This window comes from Trachurus trachurus, assembly GCF_905171665.1.
Source record: "Trachurus trachurus genome assembly, chromosome: 4".
Lineage (NCBI taxonomy): Eukaryota > Metazoa > Chordata > Actinopteri > Carangiformes > Carangidae > Trachurus > Trachurus trachurus.
In genome coordinates this window covers 35,786,703-35,808,325 of record NC_139898.1, presented here as the reverse complement: position 1 = coordinate 35,808,325, position 21,623 = coordinate 35,786,703, and the positions used below count along the sequence as shown (strand labels likewise).

At 40.2% G+C, this 21,623-nt stretch overlaps 1 protein-coding gene across 1 annotated transcript in view; it reads right to left on the bottom strand.

Moving 5' to 3' along the window:
- The window catches only part of patj (PATJ crumbs cell polarity complex component), a 190,137-nt gene that overhangs the window by 109,059 nt on the left and 59,455 nt on the right, over window positions 1-21,623 (bottom strand). Inside the window, exons 19-25 of the mRNA XM_083970966.1 lie at window positions 20,085-20,294; window positions 18,503-18,550; window positions 8,603-8,881; window positions 6,066-6,420; window positions 4,076-4,139; window positions 3,114-3,194; window positions 2,483-2,554 (exon numbers count right to left, since the gene is read on the bottom strand). Of these exons, the coding sequence (XP_083827092.1) occupies window positions 2,483-2,554; window positions 3,114-3,194; window positions 4,076-4,139; window positions 6,066-6,420; window positions 8,603-8,881; window positions 18,503-18,550; window positions 20,085-20,294 (1,109 nt within the window). The remainder of the gene's footprint in view (window positions 1-2,482; window positions 2,555-3,113; window positions 3,195-4,075; window positions 4,140-6,065; window positions 6,421-8,602; window positions 8,882-18,502; window positions 18,551-20,084; window positions 20,295-21,623) is intronic.

Below are 21,623 nucleotides of genomic sequence, written 5' to 3'. Positions count from 1 at the left end.
TAACAGCTGACGTCCTGCTGTTAGCTTAGCTGCTGCTGTTAGCTTAGCTTAGCTTCCGCCGTTAGCTTAGCTACCGTTAGGCAAGGCAATTTTATTTGTATAGCCCGTTTTTACAAGCAGTTTGTCTCAAAGGGCTTTAGCAGGGCGTTAGCTTAGCTACCGCCGTTAGCTTAGCTACAGCCGTTAGCTTAGCTACCGCCGTTAGCTTAGCTACCGTTAGCTTAGCTGCTGCTGTTAGCTTAGCTCCCGCTGTTAGCTTAGCTACTGTTAGCTTAGCTACCGTTAGCTTAGCTACCGTTAGCTTAGCTACCGTTAGCTGTCCCTGTCAGCTGAACCACTGATGCTTTCTAGACACTGTGATTCCCCCAAACTGAATAAATACAACACATAGCAACACAAAACACACACACAGAAATAGTAATGTTTCTTCAATCATTTCAGATTTGTCTAAACGGTGATAGGGCGTGAAAAATATGATATATAGCTAAACTCTCGTTCGTTACTATCGATCTCATTCACATTACAGCTGGTTTTCTACCAGGAAGTAGAATGTAAACAACAAGGAGATTCTGTCTATTGGGGCGACATGTTGGTGAATTACCCAGGGGGCAAAATCCCAGATTTCTGGAAAACAGACACGGAGCGTTGTAAAAGGTTCAACAGCAGAGATGATCTGTAGGAACTTGAAGGGTTAAAACCTGGGTGGACAACCCGGTCAACTAGCTGCTGGAAAGCTACAGGGGCCAAAACCCCTTCCTGGGGTCGTTCTGCTGGCGAAATGATGTAAATGCAAATATTTAGCTACTACAATGGCATAAATAGTCATACAACTATAACATTTGGCAGAGAGTATCTTGACACATAGGGGGAGGCATGAAAAAAAGATTCTGGGGTTTGTTGCAACTCAGATATCACCCTCAACATCCCAAAAAAGTACTGTTCGCCTGACAAATTCTCATGAAAATTATTATTTTTCACTTCACTTTATGGAGAATATCTATGCCTAACATGTATATAGAAAACTTCCTTAATTCATAAGCTTCCATTTGAGTCCAAGATAGCCTTTCTATCTCCAAAGCTCCACTTGCTGTGGCCAACGGTCTCCTCTATCTATCTGTTCCAGAAATAGAATGGTTTCTGATCAGGCCAGTTAACATGTAGTTTTTCACAACAGGTGTTGCATTGTTTGGAGACAGCCTGTAGCTTTCCAGTAGCTAGTAGAAAGGCTATCTGGGACTCAGATGGAAGCTTATGAATTAAGGAAGTTTTCTATATACATGTTAGGCATAGATATTCTCCATAAAGTGCTGAAAAATAATAATTTTCATGAGAATTTGTCAGGCGAACAGTACTTTTTTTGTCTTTTTTGGGATGTTGAGGGTGATATCTTAAAATCGAGTTGCAACAAACCCCAGAATCTTTTTTTCCTGCCTCCCCCTATGTGTCAAGATACTCTCTGCCAAATGTTATAGTTGTATGACTATTTATACCATTGTAGTACCTAAATATTTGCATTTACATCATTTCACCAGCAGAACGACCCCAGAAAGGGGTTTTGGTCCCTGTAGCTTTCCAGCAGCTAGTTGACCGGGTTGTCCACCCAGGTTTTAATCCTTCAAGTTCCTACAGATCATTTCTGCTGTTGAACCTTTTACAACGCTCCCTGTCTGTTGTTTTGCTTTGCCCCCTGGGTAAAAGCTGCAAAACTGTAGCAGGTGCGGTTGGTTTGGTAGGAATTTTCAAGTTTCAAAGCAGAAGAAGAGGAAGAGAAAATGGTAGCCATCCCTGAACTTTTTTGTCTTTTTGAAGCGGTAGAAGAAGACTACACTTTGTTTAGTTAACCGTAGCAGCGCCGCGATGACGTATTTCCACCTGCGTAGTCGTACGGATACAGGACGAATCACTTTTTACTCTGTGTTCAGTGTGTCAATGCTTCCCTGACCTTCAGAGGCCAACTGGATCAAGTTTACACCTGAACTTTCATGTGGTCAAATACTATCTGATCGCAAGATGGCAACACTCTCTAAAGCACGACCCTTGTTATATATAAAACAAGAATTATAAGGCTATGAAAACCAAACAGGTTTTTTTTATAGCGATTATACACTCACTGCAAAAACTCAAAATCTTACCAAGAATATTTGTCTTATTTCTAGTCAAAACAAATCTCATTCTACTTGCTTCCACTGGCAGATTTTTCTACTTATTTCAAGTGAAAATTAGTTTGAAACAAGTGAAAATGATCTAAAAACAAGTTAATTTTTAGGTGATGAGTCTTATTTTAAGTGGAAAGAGATTAGTTTTGACTAGAAATGAGACATTTTGACAAGAAATAAGACAAATATTCTTGGAAAGATGTTGAGTTTTTGCAGTGTTTATACAAATATATTAATTGGTAGTAGATTCAGATTTTACCAATAAACCTTGTTAATTATTACAGACTGGACCTTTAACGCCAGGTGTGTGTGTGTGTGTGTTTTACCTGCGGGGGGGTCCCCAGTGGCTGAAGGCCGGAGTCTCCTCTCCCTCCCCCTCCTCTCTCTCAGGGAGATTACTGTCACACACACACACACACACACACACAAACACACACACACACACACGGTTAGCCTGACTGTGGATCTACAGCTTAAGCCAAGTTAAATTTAAGACTTTTTTAAAGCCACTTGAAATGAAAAAAAAAACACCACATCAATTCCATAGGGTTAGGGACAATTTTACCCACTTCCAAGGTAAAGTGACTGCTACATGAACAGTGGATTGTGTCTCTTTCCAGCTGTCCTTTCAAAATAAATGTCTCTTTCCAGCTGTCCTTTCAAAATAAATGCATAAAAAGTCCAGAAAAACTAAACAAAAACTGACTCGGGAGCTGGTGGCGGTGAGAAATTTAGCGTTGACGGCCGCCACTAACTTCTCTATGTCAGAATGTTACCAATTATTTTGAGATTTGAGACTAATTACAACCATAAAATACCACTTATCAAGTGTTAACATTATTAAGACATTTGAAAAACTGATTTAAGACATTTTAATGCCAATTAAGGCCTTGTTTTTAGATTAATGAATTCAATGCCTTTTAAGACTTTTTAAGGACCTGTAAGAACCCTGCCTACCTGTGGCGTCCTCTGATTGGCAGAGAGGCTCCGGCTTGGCTCCGCCTCTTCCTCGCCTTGATGTCAATCATCCTGACAGACCTCCACAGCAACACAAATACACAAGAAAAACACAACAAAACACAAGACAAGACGTGTCATCACAGACGTTGTGTGTTATTAGGAAGACGATGTTGAGCTGACGGCTCGTGTGTGTTAACTGGTTTAAAGTCTGGATTACAACAACAAGGTTTAACACTGAAACCAGGTTAAATCAGGATTTAATCTGAATTTCAGTTTTGATACACACACATTTAGTATGGATTAAAGAGATAGTTCACCCAAAATTGAAATTTCACTCATTATCTACTCACCCCGCCCCAATTTGGACGAACCAGGAAGAGGAGCTTCGAGAAGCTTCCGCTACAAAACAAGCTTTGAATATAGACTTTTAAAAAAAATTTCGGGACAATTTCGCATTTCGGGGCTTCAATACAAGACGGACATTTGGATGTTTTTTGGTGTGTCTTTTTGTTACGAAGACAGTTGGTATCCATTTGCAACCGTCATATGGACATGCACTGCTACGCCGAGACCCCCTGTAACTCAGAGAAGCCAATTTCAATTTTGGGTGAACAATCCCTTTAAACTCTGTTTGCATTTAAAGTTCATCACCACAACTCAACCTACAACAACCACTGTTACTGTTACTACTGATGGAGACAATCAGCTGGTGCTGCCCCCACTGGGACCAGCAGGGGGCCACACAGGACAAGACAGGAGGGAGGGAGAAATGGAGGAGGAGGAGGAGGAGGAGAGAGAGGGAAGGAGAAGAAGAGGAGGAGAGAGGAGGAAGATGGAGGAAGACTAAGAGGAGGAGAGAGAGGGATGGAGAAGACGAAGAGAAGGAGGAGAAGGAGAGAGAGGGATGAAGAAGAGGAGGAGGAGAGAGAGGGATGAAGAGGAGGAAGATGGATACTCACTCGGTGTCGGTGTCAGTCAGAGTGAGCTCAGAGTCTGCTTCACTGTCTCTGGACTCTGGGAGAGCTACACACACACACACACACACACACACACACACACACACACACACACACACACACACACACACACACACACACACACACACACACACACACACACACACACACACACACACACACACAAATAAATAAAGTTCATTCAAAGACGACGGTCATATTCACAGTTAGCTCATCTTTAAAACAGGAGGGGGAGGGGGGGGCAAATCATCAGTTAAAGGGACAACGAGGAGTTTCTATTTGGTTATAAAAAGTCTGATATTAATGTGGATGAATCTCCGTTACCACTTGTTAATGGTCCATTTTAGATAAATCTATGGTTTTGTCTCTATGGTTATTTTGTTATTATTAGTGGTGGTGGAAATGCTGGGCGAGCCGACCAGCGTTTCTTTACTTTCGGTTTCGTGGCGAGTCATGAGAATAACGCCGCCGAATCTGCGTTTATGGTGGGAACTACGACGGTATGTGATCGTCTTCCAACCTCTGACTTTAATTCTTGATGAATGAAAACATGAGTCTGTCTGGAGGCTCATAAATGGCAAGGCAATTTCATTTGTATAGCCCGTTTTTTTTAGATTTTTTTGTTTTTAAATGTAGTGTGAAAACGCTTCGCTTTTCCAAAACTCCTCGTTGTCCCTTTAAAAGCTGTCTTTTACATTTCCTTGGTTCATCTTTGTCTGATATTAAAATCTGTTTGATGATCTGAAACACTGAAGTGACGAATATGTGAAACAGCAAAACCTCAGGAAGAGGGCAGATCCTTCTTCACAGCTCTGTGTGTTGAGATCAATATTCTGTTCTACTTTATGTGTAATCTTCATGCAGTTACATGGATAAATGAACTATTTTTTCTTCTTCTTAATTTTAATATATATAGATATATATATATTATGGCATGCCGTTCAGGAATTTAATCATTGAATATATGGAATGAACCTTTTAATATATTGAATAAAACTTGAATTTATTGAATGTATCTCTGAATATATTGAATGAACTTTGAATATTTCATTTCATTTTTTGATTTATTCCATCCATGGTATACATACTTCACATGGTTGCACATATTTACATAATGTACACATAGTCACCTTAAATGAAAAGGAGCAGGATGAACCTTGAATATATTGAATGAAACTTTGAATATATTGAATGAACCTTGAATATATTGCATGGAACTTTGAAAATATTGAATGAACCTTGAATATATTGAATGAAATTTTGAATATTTTGAATGACTTGAATATACTGCATGAATCTCTGAATATGTTGAGTGAACCTTGAAAATATGGAATGAACCTTGAATATATTGAATGAACCTTGAATATATGGAATGAACCTTTTAAAATATTGAATAAAACTTTGAATTTATTGAATGTATCTCTGAATATTGGAATGAACCTTAAATACATTGAATGAACTTGGAATATTTCATTTCATTTTTTGATTTATTCCATCCATGGTATACATACTTCACATGGTTGCACATATTTACATAATGTACACATAGTCACCATAAATGAAAAGGAGCAGGATGAACCTTGAATATATGGAATGAAATTTTGAATATTTTGAATGACTTGAATATATTGAATGAAATTTTGAATATTTTGAATGACTTGAATATATTGAATGAACCTCGAATATATTGAATGAACCTTGAATATATTGAATGAACCTTGAATATATTGAATGAAACTTTGAATATATTGAATGAACCTTGAATATATTGAATGAAACTTTGAATATATTGAATGAACCTTGAATATATTGATATGGAATATATTCAAAGATGAATAATTTCCTGAACAGCATGCCATAAAAAAAAAATATATATCATCATCATATAATTTCTTAGGCTAACATCGGGTCGGGGGAAAAAGAAAAAAAAAGAGAAAAGGGTTGTTTTTTTTTAAAGAAAATGTGAACTGACCCTGGATCAGGTCTTCTACAGACATGATGCTCTCATGGTCTGGACCTAAATACAGGTCTGGTCTCTGCAGGTCTGGTCTCTGCAGGTCTGGTCTCTGCAGGTCTGGTCTCTGCTGGTCTGGTCTCTGCTGGTCTGGTCTCTGCAGGTCTGGTCTCTGCAGGTCTGGTCTCTGCTGGTCTGGTCTCTGCTGGTCTGGTCTCTGCTGGTCTGGTCTCTGCTGGTCTGGTCTCTGCAGGTCTGGTCTCTGCTGGTCTGGTCTCTGCAGGTCTGGTCTCTGCTGGTCTGGTCTCTGCTGGTCTGGTCTCTGCTGGTCCTCCTCCTCTCTGAGCTCCTCCTGCTCCTCCTTCCTCCAGCTCTGATGAAATAAACCAGAGACTGCCTTCATCAACTCCTGCTAACATTTCCATATTTCGCACATTCTGTGACATAAACTGTAAACTGTTTTCTTGTCTGTAACAACATCTATTTATCTTCACTTTAGGACCTGATACCACACTGCAAAAAACTCAAAATCTTTCCAAGAATATTTGTCTTATTTTTTGTCAGAATGCCTAATTTCTAGTCAAAACTAATCTCTTTCCACTTTAAATAAGACTCATCACCTAAAAATGAACTTGTTTTTAGATCATTTTCACTTGTTTCAAACACATTTTCACTTGAAATAAGTAGAAAAATCTGCCAGTGAAAGAAAGTTTTTTATGCTTGTAACAGGAAAGAAAAACGTGATCCACTATCAGATTATTTCAAGTGAGAATGAATTGAAAGAAGTTAAAAAGTGTCTAAAAACAAGCTGCTTTTTAATGTGATGAGACTGTTGTCTGTTGATGAGCTGCACTCTGTCTCACTCTGAAGTTAACAAGCCCAAAGCTGCACCTGTTGGAAACACACTGTGTCAACATCAAGAAAGCTTGAGAGTCAAGCTTGAATGACTTAGAAATTAAATTTCTGTGAATTTCAGGCTGAGAGCAGCAGTTTCAACATGAAGCAAGTTATCAGAAGTCAACAGAGGACGACTGGGAAAATAATTCACTATAATTGTTGTTGAGGCAAGATTTGAACCAGCAACCTACAGGTCTTCAGCCCAGTGAGCTAACCACTAGGCTACAGACAGAGACAGTATGTGAGGGGCAAAGAAAACCTTTAATAAGAGGATCACTGGCTTCTGCTTAAAAAAAAAGTAAGGAAAGTGCAGAAATTAGCCGCACCAAGTAAGAAGAGGACTTTTTTGTGACCTGTGACTATTTTTTGGTGAATTAAAACGAATTAAAAAGCACTTAACAGCAAGTTACAAAGTTGAGCTCCTTCTCCTGCTGCTGTGAAAAAAATGCATTGGGCTGAATGAGAGCAGAGAGCTCCCTGGCTGCATTTAAAAAATATTTTAAATTATTATCTAAGTCTCTTTGCATTTTTGACCAGAATTTTAGCCAGAAGACAAGTGTGGCTACAAAACTGGAGAAAATAATGTGTCTAGAGTTTAATTTGTGGCCGTGCTGACAGTTTAGCCAGAAAAACTCCAGAATGTTTTTTTGCCTCTTTCCACTCTGGCTGACGATGTCACCACTCTAGCTCTGCTCGTTAGACGCAACCATAGACTGTAAAAAGAATGGACGTAGCGTCCGTGACGTCACCCATTGGTTTTGGGGAGTCGTTTTTGTGACTCAAATATGGCGGCCCTGGACAGCGCCATGTTGGATTGGCCGGCCGAGAACCGCCGAGAACCCGCCCACTGGCCTCGAAGCAGCTGTCCACGGAGCTGCTCGGGCCTGTCACTCAACATTTCCGCGCCCTAATTGGCCAGGGTTTTAACCTAATAACAGTAAAACGGTACAGTTTAAAAAAAATTCACCCCCCTCAGAGTGTGTGCGGGGGTAGAAACTATCGATTGAGAAAAAAAAACGTTCTGACACCAGGCTTTTAACATGTTTATTGAGGATGTAAAATCGGCGATTTTAACATGGAGGTCTATGGGGAATGCTCCCTTCTGACACCAGCCCCCAGAGGAAGCCGAGGGGATTGCAGTTTTTTGAACGCGGAAGTGAGCTTCACTTCTCAGATCCACAACTGCCCCCTTGGACGCAACACACACCCATTATAAAGCTGGATTTTGTCAAAAAAACTTTATGATTTTAAAACTGCCAAATATCAGAAACTGTTGAAGATATCAATAAGCTGAGTCAAAGAGGAACACTTAAAAAGTTTGTCTACAGCTTAGAATTTGAATGAAGTCTCTAGCAGAAAGTATGGTGAAGCTTTAGTGGCTGAAAGAAGTAAGAAGATTTGAAGAGTTTGAAGACTGTTCCAATGCATTCTCTATGGGGGAAAAAAATCTGAAATAGTTGAATATTGCAAAAAGTATGAATATTTGAAAAGAGAAAAGTCATTCCGATAATGTCCCGAAAAGGCTGAACATTTTGATGTGAGAATTGTTGAAATAGCACAAAGTATGAAGGACTAGAAGAAGACTGTAAAAAGGCGGAAAGTAGTAAGAATATAAAAAGAGAATAAAGAAAATGGCCGTTTGAGTTTTTGCAGTGCACCTCTGCTGCTCCTCCCTGGTCAGAGGAGGCGAGCTTCCACTCCTCCCACGACGGAGGAGGTTTTCTAGGGAGAGAGCTCTTCTTCCCCTCCTCTTCCTCCTCTTCTTCCTGCTGCTGCTCCTCCTCCTGCTCCTCCTGCTCCTCCTCGTCCACAGCCATCTCCCTGCCCTCCTCCTCCTCAGGCAGGAGGTCAGAGGTCATGGAGGAGGTGGTGGCGTAGCGGGGAAGGCCTCCGTCTAGGATCAGCTCCTCCTCCTCCTCGTCAGGAAGGGTCAGTAACTAGGAGAGAGAACGAACGTCACAAAACTCTGATTATTTATCACATTTTATTAGCCTGACAAACCAGTTAAAATGTATGTTGTCATGGCGTTAACCCGCCCAACGACTCTCTAAACAGATAGAGCGCTGTGATTGGTCAACACAAACGGTGTTCCAGACTCAAAAAGTTCCTATGGCTCGTTTCTAGACCCACCTACGGAGCAAAGAGATTTGCTGCTGCTAGGGTGCAGATAGATTTATAGGCTAACTTTTTATTTTTCTTTGTGACAAAATAATTTGACTCTCACTGTTAAGTGTAAAGTTTATTAGTATTCTTTATTTTCTACTCATTTCATTCAGAGAATAAAACAAACCATCATTTGTGATTTCTGTATGTCAGACTTTTTCTACCTGTGAACCTTATTTAATCAAAACAAATGTCCAACCGTCTTTTTTTCATATTTTTCATCTTTACAATTGTTTTAATTTAATGAGTAAAAAAAAAAAAGAGAATCTGTTTTTGTTTTGTTTTTTTCTAGTGTTATGCGCCGTTACAGTCTGAGATACAGCAGCAGAGTCCTAACTGCCTGAGAGACAATACTGGGTCCATCACATCCTGAGAGGACGTATTATCATGATCACTTCCATTGTTTATTTTAATCTGTCAGTGGTTCAGTTTGATAGATTATTGATTATTGATTATTATTGATTATTGATCTTCCATCCAGGAAAAATAATCCTCATGTCTAGTAAAACTGAAATGAATCTGTAATTTATCGATCTTTGTCCTTGTTGTTGTCGTCTTGTTTTTTCCTTTTCTGCTTCTTTTCTTTTCACTTTTTTTTCTATTGGTTGATCTGTTTTAGTGACTTTGTATTGGAGGGGAGGATTTTATAAAAGCTCTTTAGGCTTCTTTTCCTCTCCTGCACAATGACTTTGCCTTTGTATCATTAAATATAATTGTAGTTTTTAATCATTGTGCTTATATGAATAAAATAAAAAATAAAATAAAATAAAAAAGTAGCTTAACTGGAGCCACACGTTAAAAAGAAGACGATCGATTTCCATCATCCTGAACAGCGGCTGTATGTCCAGAATTGGAAAAAGAAAGAAAATCAAACCTGTTCTTCGGTTTGTATGAACATGAAGGTGCAGCAAAAACAAAAAAGGACTTAGTGTGCAACGGCCTTTAAAAAGGTTTCTTTTTTCATACAAGAAGCTTCATCATCATCATCATCATCGCGGCCTAAAGCAAAGAGCTCCGTCCAGACCAGATGAAAACACACTGACGGTGTTACAGTTTACAGACGGTGGTTCTGAACCCCTGAACGCACCGTTGTTGTTGTTGTTGTTGTTGTGTGGTGGAAGTGAAAAGTGAAACATCGTTTGACCGTAAAACATCGACGACCAGAGAAAGAAAAGTGAGAGTCGTCGTCGACCTGAGATCAGCAGCTGAACTGTCCTTCTCCACAGGAACTACACACTGCAACAACTCTACATCTATCCAAGAATATACTTCTTTCAAGCAGATTTTCACTTGAAATAAGTAGAAAAATCTGATAGTGGAGCAAGTTTTTCTTTCTTATTACAAACACAAAAAACTTACTTTCACTGGCAGATTTTTCTACTTATTTCAAATGAAAATTAGTTTGAAACAAGTGAAAATGATCTAAAAACAAGTTCATTTTTAGGTGATGATTCTTATTTTAAGTGGAAAGAGATTAGTTTTGACTAGAAATGAGACAAATATTCTTGTAAAGATGTAGAGTTTTTGCAGTGCAGCTGTCACCAGTTTGTCAAACAGCTTCTACTGTCTTCGTCTCCATGACATCGACAGAATAAAAAGTCCGTCGGACCAGAAGTGAAAAAGCCGCAGCTCGCACTAAATCTAGAACTTGACTTACTTTGAAACTGAGCCGTTATCTCTGAACACATAATGGTTTTCTCCAACTCCCCAAAGAGCCTCCCTCAGCAGATACCGAGGGGGGAGGGGGGGGGTCCTGTTCTTAACATTATGATGCAGACATTAGCCCGCGCCGGGAAATATTAATGACAACACTTAGGCTAATTTCCATCGACGAAGCCTCATCTTCAAGGACTCTGCTCCTCTTCTTTTAATTTGGGCCTGGGAAGCCGGCCCATCGCCCATCGCCCATCGCCCATCGCCCATCGCGGCCGTATAATGGAGGTGAGGAGCAGCAGCGGCGGCGGCGGGGAGCTCATAACGCTAACAGGATGTTCTGCAGACTGATGTGTATTGGCCGTGACTGCCTGGCCTCATATTCATAAGATTTAAAGACGTTGTCATTTAATATCTGTGCCATTAGACGATGAGGACAGCGCAGATGACCAGTCTTTCTGCAGCGGCTCAGGAGGGAGGAGGAGGATGAAGGCTGAAGGATCTTACTCACTGACTTCAAACTTTCACTGCTCCTCTCCTCTCCTCTCACTGCACATGTGGAATAAAAACACAAACCGCCACAGAAAACCAACATCTAAAAGCACAGCCGTGACGTCTTCACACCATTTGCTCTTTAACGTGGATGTAATTATTATATTCTATAAGATTTTATAAGGAGTTTTATGATCATAAAATGCTGTCAGGCCTCTTCCATCAATTAAAAAATCAAATTAAAGCTGAACCCAATCAGTTAGAGGTCTGACTGTCAAAATAAAAGCACCACCACCACCACCGCTTCAGGTCTTTAGAGCACTGCAAAAACTCAGATATCTTACCAAGAATATTTGTCTTATTTCCAGTCAAAACTAATCTCACTCATCACATTAAAAAGCAGCTTGTTTTTAGACACTTTTTACTTCTTTCAAGCTGATTTTCACTTGAAATAAGTAGAAAAATCTGATAGTGGAGCAATTTTTTCTTTCTTATTACTAAACTTGCTTTCACTGGCAGATTTTTCTACTTATTTCAAGTGAAAATTAGTTTGAAACAAGTGAAAATGATCTAAAAACAAGTTAATTTTTAGGTGATGAGTCTTATTTTAAGTGGAAAGAGATTAGTTTTGACTAGAAATGAGACATTTTGACAAGAAATAAGACAAATATTCTAAGAAAGATGTAGAGTTTTTGCAGTGAGCCTGGTACAACACACGTTCATGTAAAAACACCTTCATGCTGCTAAAATCTGAATCTAAAACCTTTTATTTATGTCGTTTGTGCCAACTTCACTAACTCTTCACTTCCACCAACATGAGTCCCCGTTGTTACGATACTTTGATTATTCAGACAGACCTTAGGTAGGTGCAGAGAGAAACTCTTTAATTATGGGCAGCATGTCCCTTTACAGCAGGAAAAGCTGCATGTGGAAGGTCGACATGGCTCCATATCCCAGATTATATCTAACAATTAAATAAATATGCTCAGCTGCAAAACTGAAGAATGTGTATATTTCTTTTTTATACTCTTTTGTCTATAATCTTATTTTTTCCTGCTCTTCACTGTCAACTATGAAATAAAGACAAAAGTAGGAACTCTGAGACTCGACACTCTAAAGGAAGAGCCAAAAGAAGAATTATGAGGCTACGAAAACCAAACAGACTTGATTTTATAGAGATTATACACTTATATAAATGTATTCATGGGCAGTGTTATTCAGATTTTGCCAATAAACCTTGACTAATATGACACACTGGACCAGTTCTCAGGTCTCTGCATGGCTACCTGTCTGCTTCAGGGTTGATTTAAAGATCATTTTACTGCTTTTTAAAGCTCTTAACGATCTCAGTCCCAGTTATTTATCTGAGTTGCTTTTAACATACGAGTCGTCTACAACTCTCAGCCTTTTAGTTATTATATTCCCGAACATGGTGAGGCCTCGTTTCATCACCACGGCCCCCATGGAGCAGAGACTGTGGACAGACCGATACCTTTTTAGCTTTTAACTCAATCTTATCATTTTTATCGCTGCTATAAAACTATTTATTGTCTTAATTGCAGTATCTCTCTATCCCCTTGATCTATCTACACATTATACATATTTATCTATTTTTACTTTACCCATTTTATTTTATTTTTTATTCCATTTGAACTCATTCATTCTTATTTTATTTTATCCCATTACACTTATCTATTCTATCTCATTTTATCGACTCTCTAGTGTTTCCCCCATCGTTTCCTCGATGCCTCTAAAGTCCAGGGTTTTAAGATTCTTGTGTGAGTGTGTGAGTGTGTGAGTGTCCTCTATGTTCCTTGTTTTATCATGTTTAGTACTTTGAGCTGCTGCGGCCATGAGAAGTGCTTTACAAATATCCTCTCTTCACCAACCAATCAGCTCTTCACCAACCAATCGGCTCTTCACCAGGACCAAAACATAAAGCCAAATGCTTTTCTGTTATTGGAGTAAAATGATGCAACAGCCTCGACAATGAAATAAAATCACGTACAACTACAGTATTACCCAATTTAAAATGATGTTAAAAACCAATGTATTGAATAAATATTTAACACTAGGATACAGTAAGTTAATTATTATTACTAAGTGGTGGTTCTGCTTGTTTTGTTTTGATACTGTTCACTTTACTGACTCTCCTCTTCCAGTGTAATGTTGTTTTGTTTTGTTATTGTAATGTTTCTTCCTGTAAACAGGGTACAGTAGGTATTAATAAGCTGCTTCTGCCTTCACCCTGAAGCCCTGAAGCCCATAATATTGATCATGACATTTTTACTTTGTGTATATGTTTATGTTTTGTGGAATGGACGAATAAATCAATCAATCAAATAAAGCCTGATTGATTTAAATTCACATGTATGAGTTGCTTGAGTTGCTTGAGCAGCTGGTTCATCTGGTGCATTGTGGGAAATGTGTCTTTTCACCCCCCGTGCTTAAAGATTCAAGCAGATTTTCACTTGAAATAAGTAGAAAAATCTGATAGTGGAGCAAGTTTTTCTTTCTTATTACAAACACAAAAAACTTACTTTCACTGGCAGATTTTTCTAATTTGTTTGAAACAAATGAAAATGATCTAAAAACAAGTTAATTTTTAAGTGATGAGTCTTATTTTAAGTGAAAAGAGATTAGTTTTGACTAGAAATGAGACATTTTGACAAGAAATAAGACAAATATTCTTGTAAAGATGTAGAGTTTTTGCAGTGAGCCTGGTACAACTTTACTTTACTTACTCTACTCTTATATATTGATCATGACATTTTGACTTTGTGTATATGTTTATGTTTTGTGGAATGGACGAATAAATCAAATCAATCAAATAAAGCCTGATTGATTGATTGATTGATTGATTTAAATTCACATGTATGAGTTGCTTTAGTGGCTTGTGCAGCTGGTTCATCTGGTGCATTGTGGGAAGAAAAGGTAGAAACGTGAGTGGACCTGAGTCTCAGTCGGACTCGGAGGTGAAGCCGCGGTGCGTTCACGGCCGCGGCTCGGAGTGGTTTTTCCCAGCTTCCCTCCCGTGTAGTGTAGTGTTGTGTTGCCGGGGCGACGGGGACCAGTAATAATGTGATGACAGGCTCGTTCCTCTGCTCATGACCTCTAAAAGTTAACGAGCTGTGGACGCGTAACGGGGGTCTGTGTCTGGTCAGCGGGCTGCGTCGCCGCGGTGACAGAGAGCGCTGCGTCGCCGCGGTGACAGCGTTATGGAAACCCATCAGAGACCTGTGGGCTGTGAAAACACCCTGCTCAGCCAAACGGCTGCATATAAAACAGGAGATAAAGAGGAGCGCCGCGCCGCGCCAGGCCGCCCGGGACACGGAGAGGAAGAGGAGAGAGAGCACAGGTGAAACGGTTGTCATGACGACAGAGGAGGACGCCGCCGCTCTGAACCGGTTCACAGAACTGGATGAAAGATGAAACTTTCAGAATAAAGTTGTTAAATAAAGAAAAAGGCACGTCCTTTCACAATAAAAGCATTTAGAGCGTCAGATAGAAGAAACACATGATAATGTTATATTCAGTCATTTAGGTTCAGAAAAATACAGGAACTTTAAATTAAAATAATGAACTAGTTTAACACAGTTTAAAAAGAACATTTACAAAGTTTATAAAAAAAATTTCTTTGGACATTTTCCAGTTGTAAATCTTTACACTTTTACACAAAATTGCTGCTATTTTCCTGTAAAATCACAACTTTTATATTTCTTTGTTTATTATCTTTGTAAAATGAACATTTTATTATTTTAGCACCGAGACGTTTTTACAAAATCACAACTTATATTTGCAAATTAGTTCCTGTAATATTCAGACTTTATTCTTGTGAACTTGGACTTTATCTTTGTAAATGAACATTTTATTCTTTTAGCACCAAGATGTTTGGTGATGTTAACGGCTTCATCGTTCCAGACGTAGTTTATTACTTGTTACTTATTTGTTTCATTATTAAAGAGGTTTTTGTTGCAGGTGGTGAAGCTGTGACGATCAATAGCTTTGATATTATTTATCATTTATTATAATATTTATAATTTATAATGTAATATTTACTATCAATAACTGATCAATCCTAATGGTACCACTTTACTGTAATAGGTATTCATCAGATTGACATAACACTGTCATAACAATCAATGAATACTTCTGACAGCTGTCGTTAAGTGTCATTCGGTAAGTTATGTCACTTTTGATGCAAAGTTGACATTGTTTGAGATGTTTTTGTTCTGACAACTTGACATCATTTTTAAAGTTTGTCCATTAGGTCTGCTATGACAGTTTAAATTGTCTTTATGTCAAGTTGTCAGAACAAAAACATCTCAAACAATGTCAACTTTGCATCAAAAGTGACATAACTTACCGAATGACACTTAACCACAGCTGTCATAAGTATTCATTGATGGTTATGACAGCTGTTATGTCAATCTGATGAACACCTATTACAGTAAAGGGTTAATACCACTAATACTAATGACTGAATGGAAGCAGCAGCAGTACCACCACTCAGAGTGAATACTGCAGTACTGCGTGTACTGCTGCTGAAGGACCAGAGTGTCCTCAGAGTGCCCCCCCCTCCTCCTCCCCCTCCTCCTCTCCCTCCTCCCCCACCTCCCCCCACTCACTTAAGAGAGAGAGAGAGAGAGAGAGATGCTGCTGGTTGAGCTGATAGAGCACTTTATACCGTCCAATCATCCAGCTGAGTCAGCAGCTTCACACACACAGAGAGAGAGAGAGGGAGGAGAGGAGAGGAGAGGGTGAAGGAAGGTGAACGAGAGGAGAGGAGGAGGAGCAGGAGGAGGAGGAGAGGAGGAGAGATGATGGAGGAGAGGAGGAAGAAAGGAGGAAGAGGAGAGGAGGAGGAGAGATGATGGAGGAGAGGAGGAAGAGGAGAGATGATGGAGGAGAGGAGGAGGAGGAGGAGAGATGATGGAGGAGGAGAGGAGGAAGAGGAGAGATGATGGAGGAGAGGAGGAGGAGGAGGAGAGATGATGGAGGAGAGGAGGAGGAGAGGAGAGGAGGAGGAGGAAGAGGAGAGATGATGGAGGAAGAAGAGGAGAGGATAAAAGAGGAGGAGGAGGAGAGGAGAGGAGAGGAGAGGGTGAAGGAAGGTGAATGAGAGGAGAGGAGGAGGAGCAGGAGGAGGAGGAGAGGAGGAGAGATGATGGAGGAGAGGAGGAAGAAAGGAGGAAGAGGAGAGGAGGAGGAGAGATGATGGAGGAGAGGAGGAGGAGGAGAGATGATGGAGGAGAGGAAGAGGAGGAGGAGAGGAGGAGAGATGATGGAGGAGAGGAGGAGGAGGAGAGATGATGGAGGAGAGGAGGAGGAGGAGAGATGATGGAGGAGAGGAAGAGGAGGAGGAGAGGAGGAGGAGAGGAGGAGGAGAGATGATGGAGGAGAGGAAGAGGAGGAGGAGAGGAGGAGGAGAGATGATGGAGGAGAGGAGGAGGAGAGGAGGAGGAGGAGGAGGAGGAGGAGGAGGAGAAGAGGAGGAGGAGAGGAAGAAGAGGAGAGGATAAAAGAGGAGGAGGAGAGATGATGGAGGAGAGGAGGAAGAAAGGAGGAAGAGGAAATAAAGAAAAAAAAGAAAACACGGCGTCCTGAGGAGTGTGTGTCTCTGTGTGTGTGTGTGTGTGTGTGTGTGTGTGTGTGTGTGTGTGTGTGTGTGTGTGTGTGTGTGTGTGTGTGTGTGTGTGTGTGTGTGTGTGTGTGTGTGTGTGTGTGTGTGTGTGTGTGTGTGTGTGTGTGTGTGTAAAACAAACACAGATTTATCACCACAATAAAAGACTTCGACCGTTCGCACGATTTTTTCCGACAGAAACTCTACAGCGTCACCGTCGGCAACAGGCCACGCCCACATCCACCAAACACACACACACACACACACACACACACACACACACACAGTTTTTAGATTTGTTTTCTTGCTGCTGCTCGTTTATTATTTTGATGAACATGAAGGTTTATTATGACTCGAGCATCTGGGCCACTTCCTGTCTGAGGCCCCTTCACAGTAAAAGCCTCAAAAAATGATGCAACAGCCAATTTCCTTCTTTCCTTCTTCTCACAGAAGAGAGAAACTCAAACTGTAACAACACTTAATAAGATAATGATAATAATGATTAGGGATGTCACGATTACTTGCTTTCACAATTAATTGTGTTATTTAACGCCACAATTAATTAATTAATCGTAAAGATTCCTAAATACCGTCACTTTCACAAAAATTTGATGTTGGAACCGTATCGGCAGATGTGGCGCCAAAATAAAGGTAAATGCTCAGATACTGGTCCGTTTAACTAACGTAACATTGAACTGGTAGGAATTTAAATGTTAGTGTGTAATTTTTAATTAAAAAAAAGCAAAACAAAACAAAAAACGATTAAAATAAACGCAAACATTTGGTATAGATGACAGTTTATGACCTGAATATCTCAAACATTACCCCTGGGGGTTAATAACTGGTCATATATTAATAGATACTTGAAATATTTTGTGTAAACAATGAGTAATGTAGTTATATTTTGACTCTATTTGATTTTACACATTCATAGTGTTGAAGTGAAATTAATTAATGCAGAATAATCGTGATAATCGTAACACTGTGATTATTTCTCTGACAAAAATTGCACCAAGAAAATGTATAATCGTGACATCCCTAATAATGATATTATAATTAGAGCCCAGCTGATTCTAGGGATGTGAAGATCACACACATCCTTAAACACGGTTCAGACACTTGAGACAAATCTAGTGAACTAAATAAAACCAACAGAGTGAGTATCTAGTATTTAAATATTGGGGGTTTTATATTTTCATCTTTTAGACGTTCGGTTTGTGTGCGATATTAAACGTTAGAGCGACCGTCCGTCGACCACGTGTTGCGTCTGCAGCTTCTTGTTATTTTACAGCTTTGTAAAGTGACTCTGAAGCTGCTGCAGATAAATCCAGTCTGCAGCTCTTCCTTCTTATTTACATTTATTTATCTCTCCATTTATTTATTTCTCTGTGGCCGCGCTGCTCGTCTGACATCTCACCGATAAAGCAAACTGAGTTAAGGCAGCAGCAGATAAAGAGAGAGATGAGAGATTTAAGGAAGAGGGGGATGAGAGGGAGGAGAAAATCCTAATGGTCCAATTAGTGCAGACAGAGTTGATTAACAGAGAGGAGGAGGCAGCATGAAGACAACAGTTTACAGGTGTGTGTGTGTGTGTGTGTGTGTGTGTGTGTGTGTGTGTGTGTGTTACCTTTGACAGAGGCATTAGCTCCTCCCTCCTCCTCTCTGGTCCGTCCTCCTGGTCAAACAGGATGAAGAAGGAGAAGATCAGACCAACAACCAGAAGAGTTTTACAGCTTCAGGCCAAAGAATCAGTTCCAGTACTGAATTTTCCTGGTTGAGACTTTGGCAGAGGAGCTGCAGCTACGACTAAAAGGGCCTTCAACCATGTCTAACCTAAAACTAAAACTAGACGGTCGTAAAAGTGTTTACAGAATCCACCATTAAAATCTAAACCTAAAAGTAGATGGTCAAGATGTGAAACCAGACTTTATATATGGAGCTAAACCTAGAAGATCAGAACCCAAAAGATCAGAATCTACTCTTAAAATCAGAAGGTCCGGACCTAAAAGTAGAGAGTTAGGGCCCAGAACCCAAAAAGTTTCAAGATCCACACTTCCAATCAGAAGGTCTGGAACATAAAGTAGATGGCAAAGATGTAAAACTAGACTTTATGGAGCTAAATCTAGAAGATTAAGGCCCAAAAGATCAGAATCCACTGTTAAAATAAGAAAGAAACTAGAGAGTTACGGCCCTAAAACCCCCTAAAGGTTTCAAGATCCACAGTTTAAATCAGAAGGTCTGGAACTTGAAGTTGATGGTAAAGATTCAAAACTAGAATTGAAGGAGCTAAACTAGATCAGGGCCCAAAAGATCAGGATCTATTCTCAAAATCAGAAGGTATGGACCTAAACGTAGAGAGTTAGGGCCCAAAACCCCCAAAAAGTTTCAACGCACTTCCAATCAGAAGGCCTGGGACATAAAGGCAAAGATGTAAAACTAGACTTTATGGATCTAAATCTAGAAGATTAAGGCCCAAAAGATCAGAATCCACTGTTAAAATAAGAAAGAAACTAGAGAGTTACGGCCCAAAAACCCCAAAAGTTTCAAGATCCACAGTTTAAATCAGAAGGTCTGGACCTAAAAGTACAGTAGATCTCCAAAGAAATAACTATTACAATGAACAAGTGAATGGCCATTTATTATTTAGCCTATCTTTTAGAGAGCTGGCCCTCTCTAAACCACGAGAGCCACAGCAGAGGGAAGAAAGACCTCTGCTCTAGAAGGTCTGGACCAAGGGGTGGACCAGTTCGGGAAGTAGATGGTGAAGCATCTATGGCTTTAAAGGAATAGTTCACTCAAAATTGAAATTTCAAGCTTGTTTGTAGCGGAAGCTCCTCTTCCTGGTGATTTGGATGAACCAGGAAGAGGAGCTTCCACTACAAACAAGCTTGAAATATAGACTTATTTAATTTTTTTCGGAAAACTTTTTCATGTTGGGGCTTCAATACCAGAGGGACATTACATAGGAGCAGCATGGAGGTATCTGGATGTTTTTTGGTGTGTCTTTTTGTTACGAAGACAGTTGGTATCCATTTGCAACCGTCATATGGACATGCACTGCTACACCGAGACCCCCTGTAACTCAGAGAAGCCACGGAGGACTCTGAAACTTCTCCCAGCCCTTAGTCCACATGAGGGGGAGGAGATCATGAGGGGCATTTCAATTTTGGGTGAACTATCCCTTTAAGCCCCAGGAGGTCTGGACTCACCACGAGAGGCTTCCGGATGCCCAGATGGACGGTGCCGGGCGGGGCCGACTTCAGCACCTCCACGGCCTGGGCCAGGCTGAGCAGGTCCAGCTGGGTCTGGTTCACCGAGACCAGCTGGTCTCCGGGGAGGAGGCCGCCGTGACGCTCCGCTGAGCCGCCGGGAACCAGAGACCGGATCACCATCACACAGCGACCCGGGTCCAACGGGTCCTAGAGAGAGAGAGACAGGAAGAGAGATGGAGGTTCAGGACGAGACCAAGACTCGCTGAGCGTCTTCACCGTCTGAAGCTCAGCAACAGCTCCTCTACAGATTCTACATGTTCAATCAGATTAGTCTACTTGCCAGCCCATAGGGCCCCATTGTGAACCCGGAAATGTTGAGTACCCCAAAGTTTTATGTTAGAAATATATACTATGGGTCCCCAGTATTCAGAAACTGTCGGATGCTAACTTATATATATTGGGCAATTAGCATAACTGACATAATTAGCATAAATTAGCATAATTGCCTATATGGGCAATATTTCAACAAAATTGACTTGGCTGATCTGGGCAATATTGGAGTGGTTTTAGGGGTTATTGATGATGCTGAATCCATTTCTGACATTTTCAAAATTCAAAATGGCTGTCTAAACCGGAAGTGACCAGATTTTAACCACCAGTGGGCCGATTTTGATGGATTTCAAAATCTGGTCACTTCCGGTTTAGACAGCCATTTTGAATTTTGAAAATGTCAGAAATGGATTCAGCATCATCAATAACCCCTAAAACCACTCCAATATTGCCCAGATCAGCCAAGTCAATTTTGTTGAAATATTGCCCATAGCAATTATGCTAAAGTATGCTAATTATGTCAATTATGCTAATTGTTCACTATATACAAGTTAGCATCCGGCAGTTTCTGAATACTGGGGACCCATACTATATATTTCTAACATAAAACTTTAGGGTACTCAACATTTCCGGGTACTCATTGTTGGCAAGTAGACTAGATCTGAATGTAGTTGGATAGATTTGGTGTCTGGTCTGGGTTCGATCGGCTCAACCAGGTGCAGCAGGTTTTTACCTGAAGGATCTTTGTTGTGTGAATGGTTTAGAACGAAAGAGGTGAAAATATATATTTTTTAAAAGAGGAATATAACGACTTGATCAAACTTTAAAACAGGTGAAAAACTCAAAACTCATAATCCTGAACACAGCTTTGTGGTGTGTTGGTTTTTTCCGGGTCCTTTTCAGGTTGAAACAGGTGAAACTAATTCACCCCAGAGATGACGGTGACATTTTAATTTAGGAATAAGAAATGTCACTTTCTTATGTTATATTGTACATTCCTTGTTCATTCATTGTTTGCTAGCTACTGAGTTAAAGCAGAAGTAAGGTGAATGTTTGTGTTCATTTAAGTCTTAAATAGTTGTATCTTCCGACAGCAATCACTTCTATAGAGTGTTTGGTCTGAAACACGGGTCTGTCAGTCACTCTGCTCTGCTCTGAGCCCAGGAGAAAACTTTCCTTGTATCCTACAACCTTTATCCAATGAGG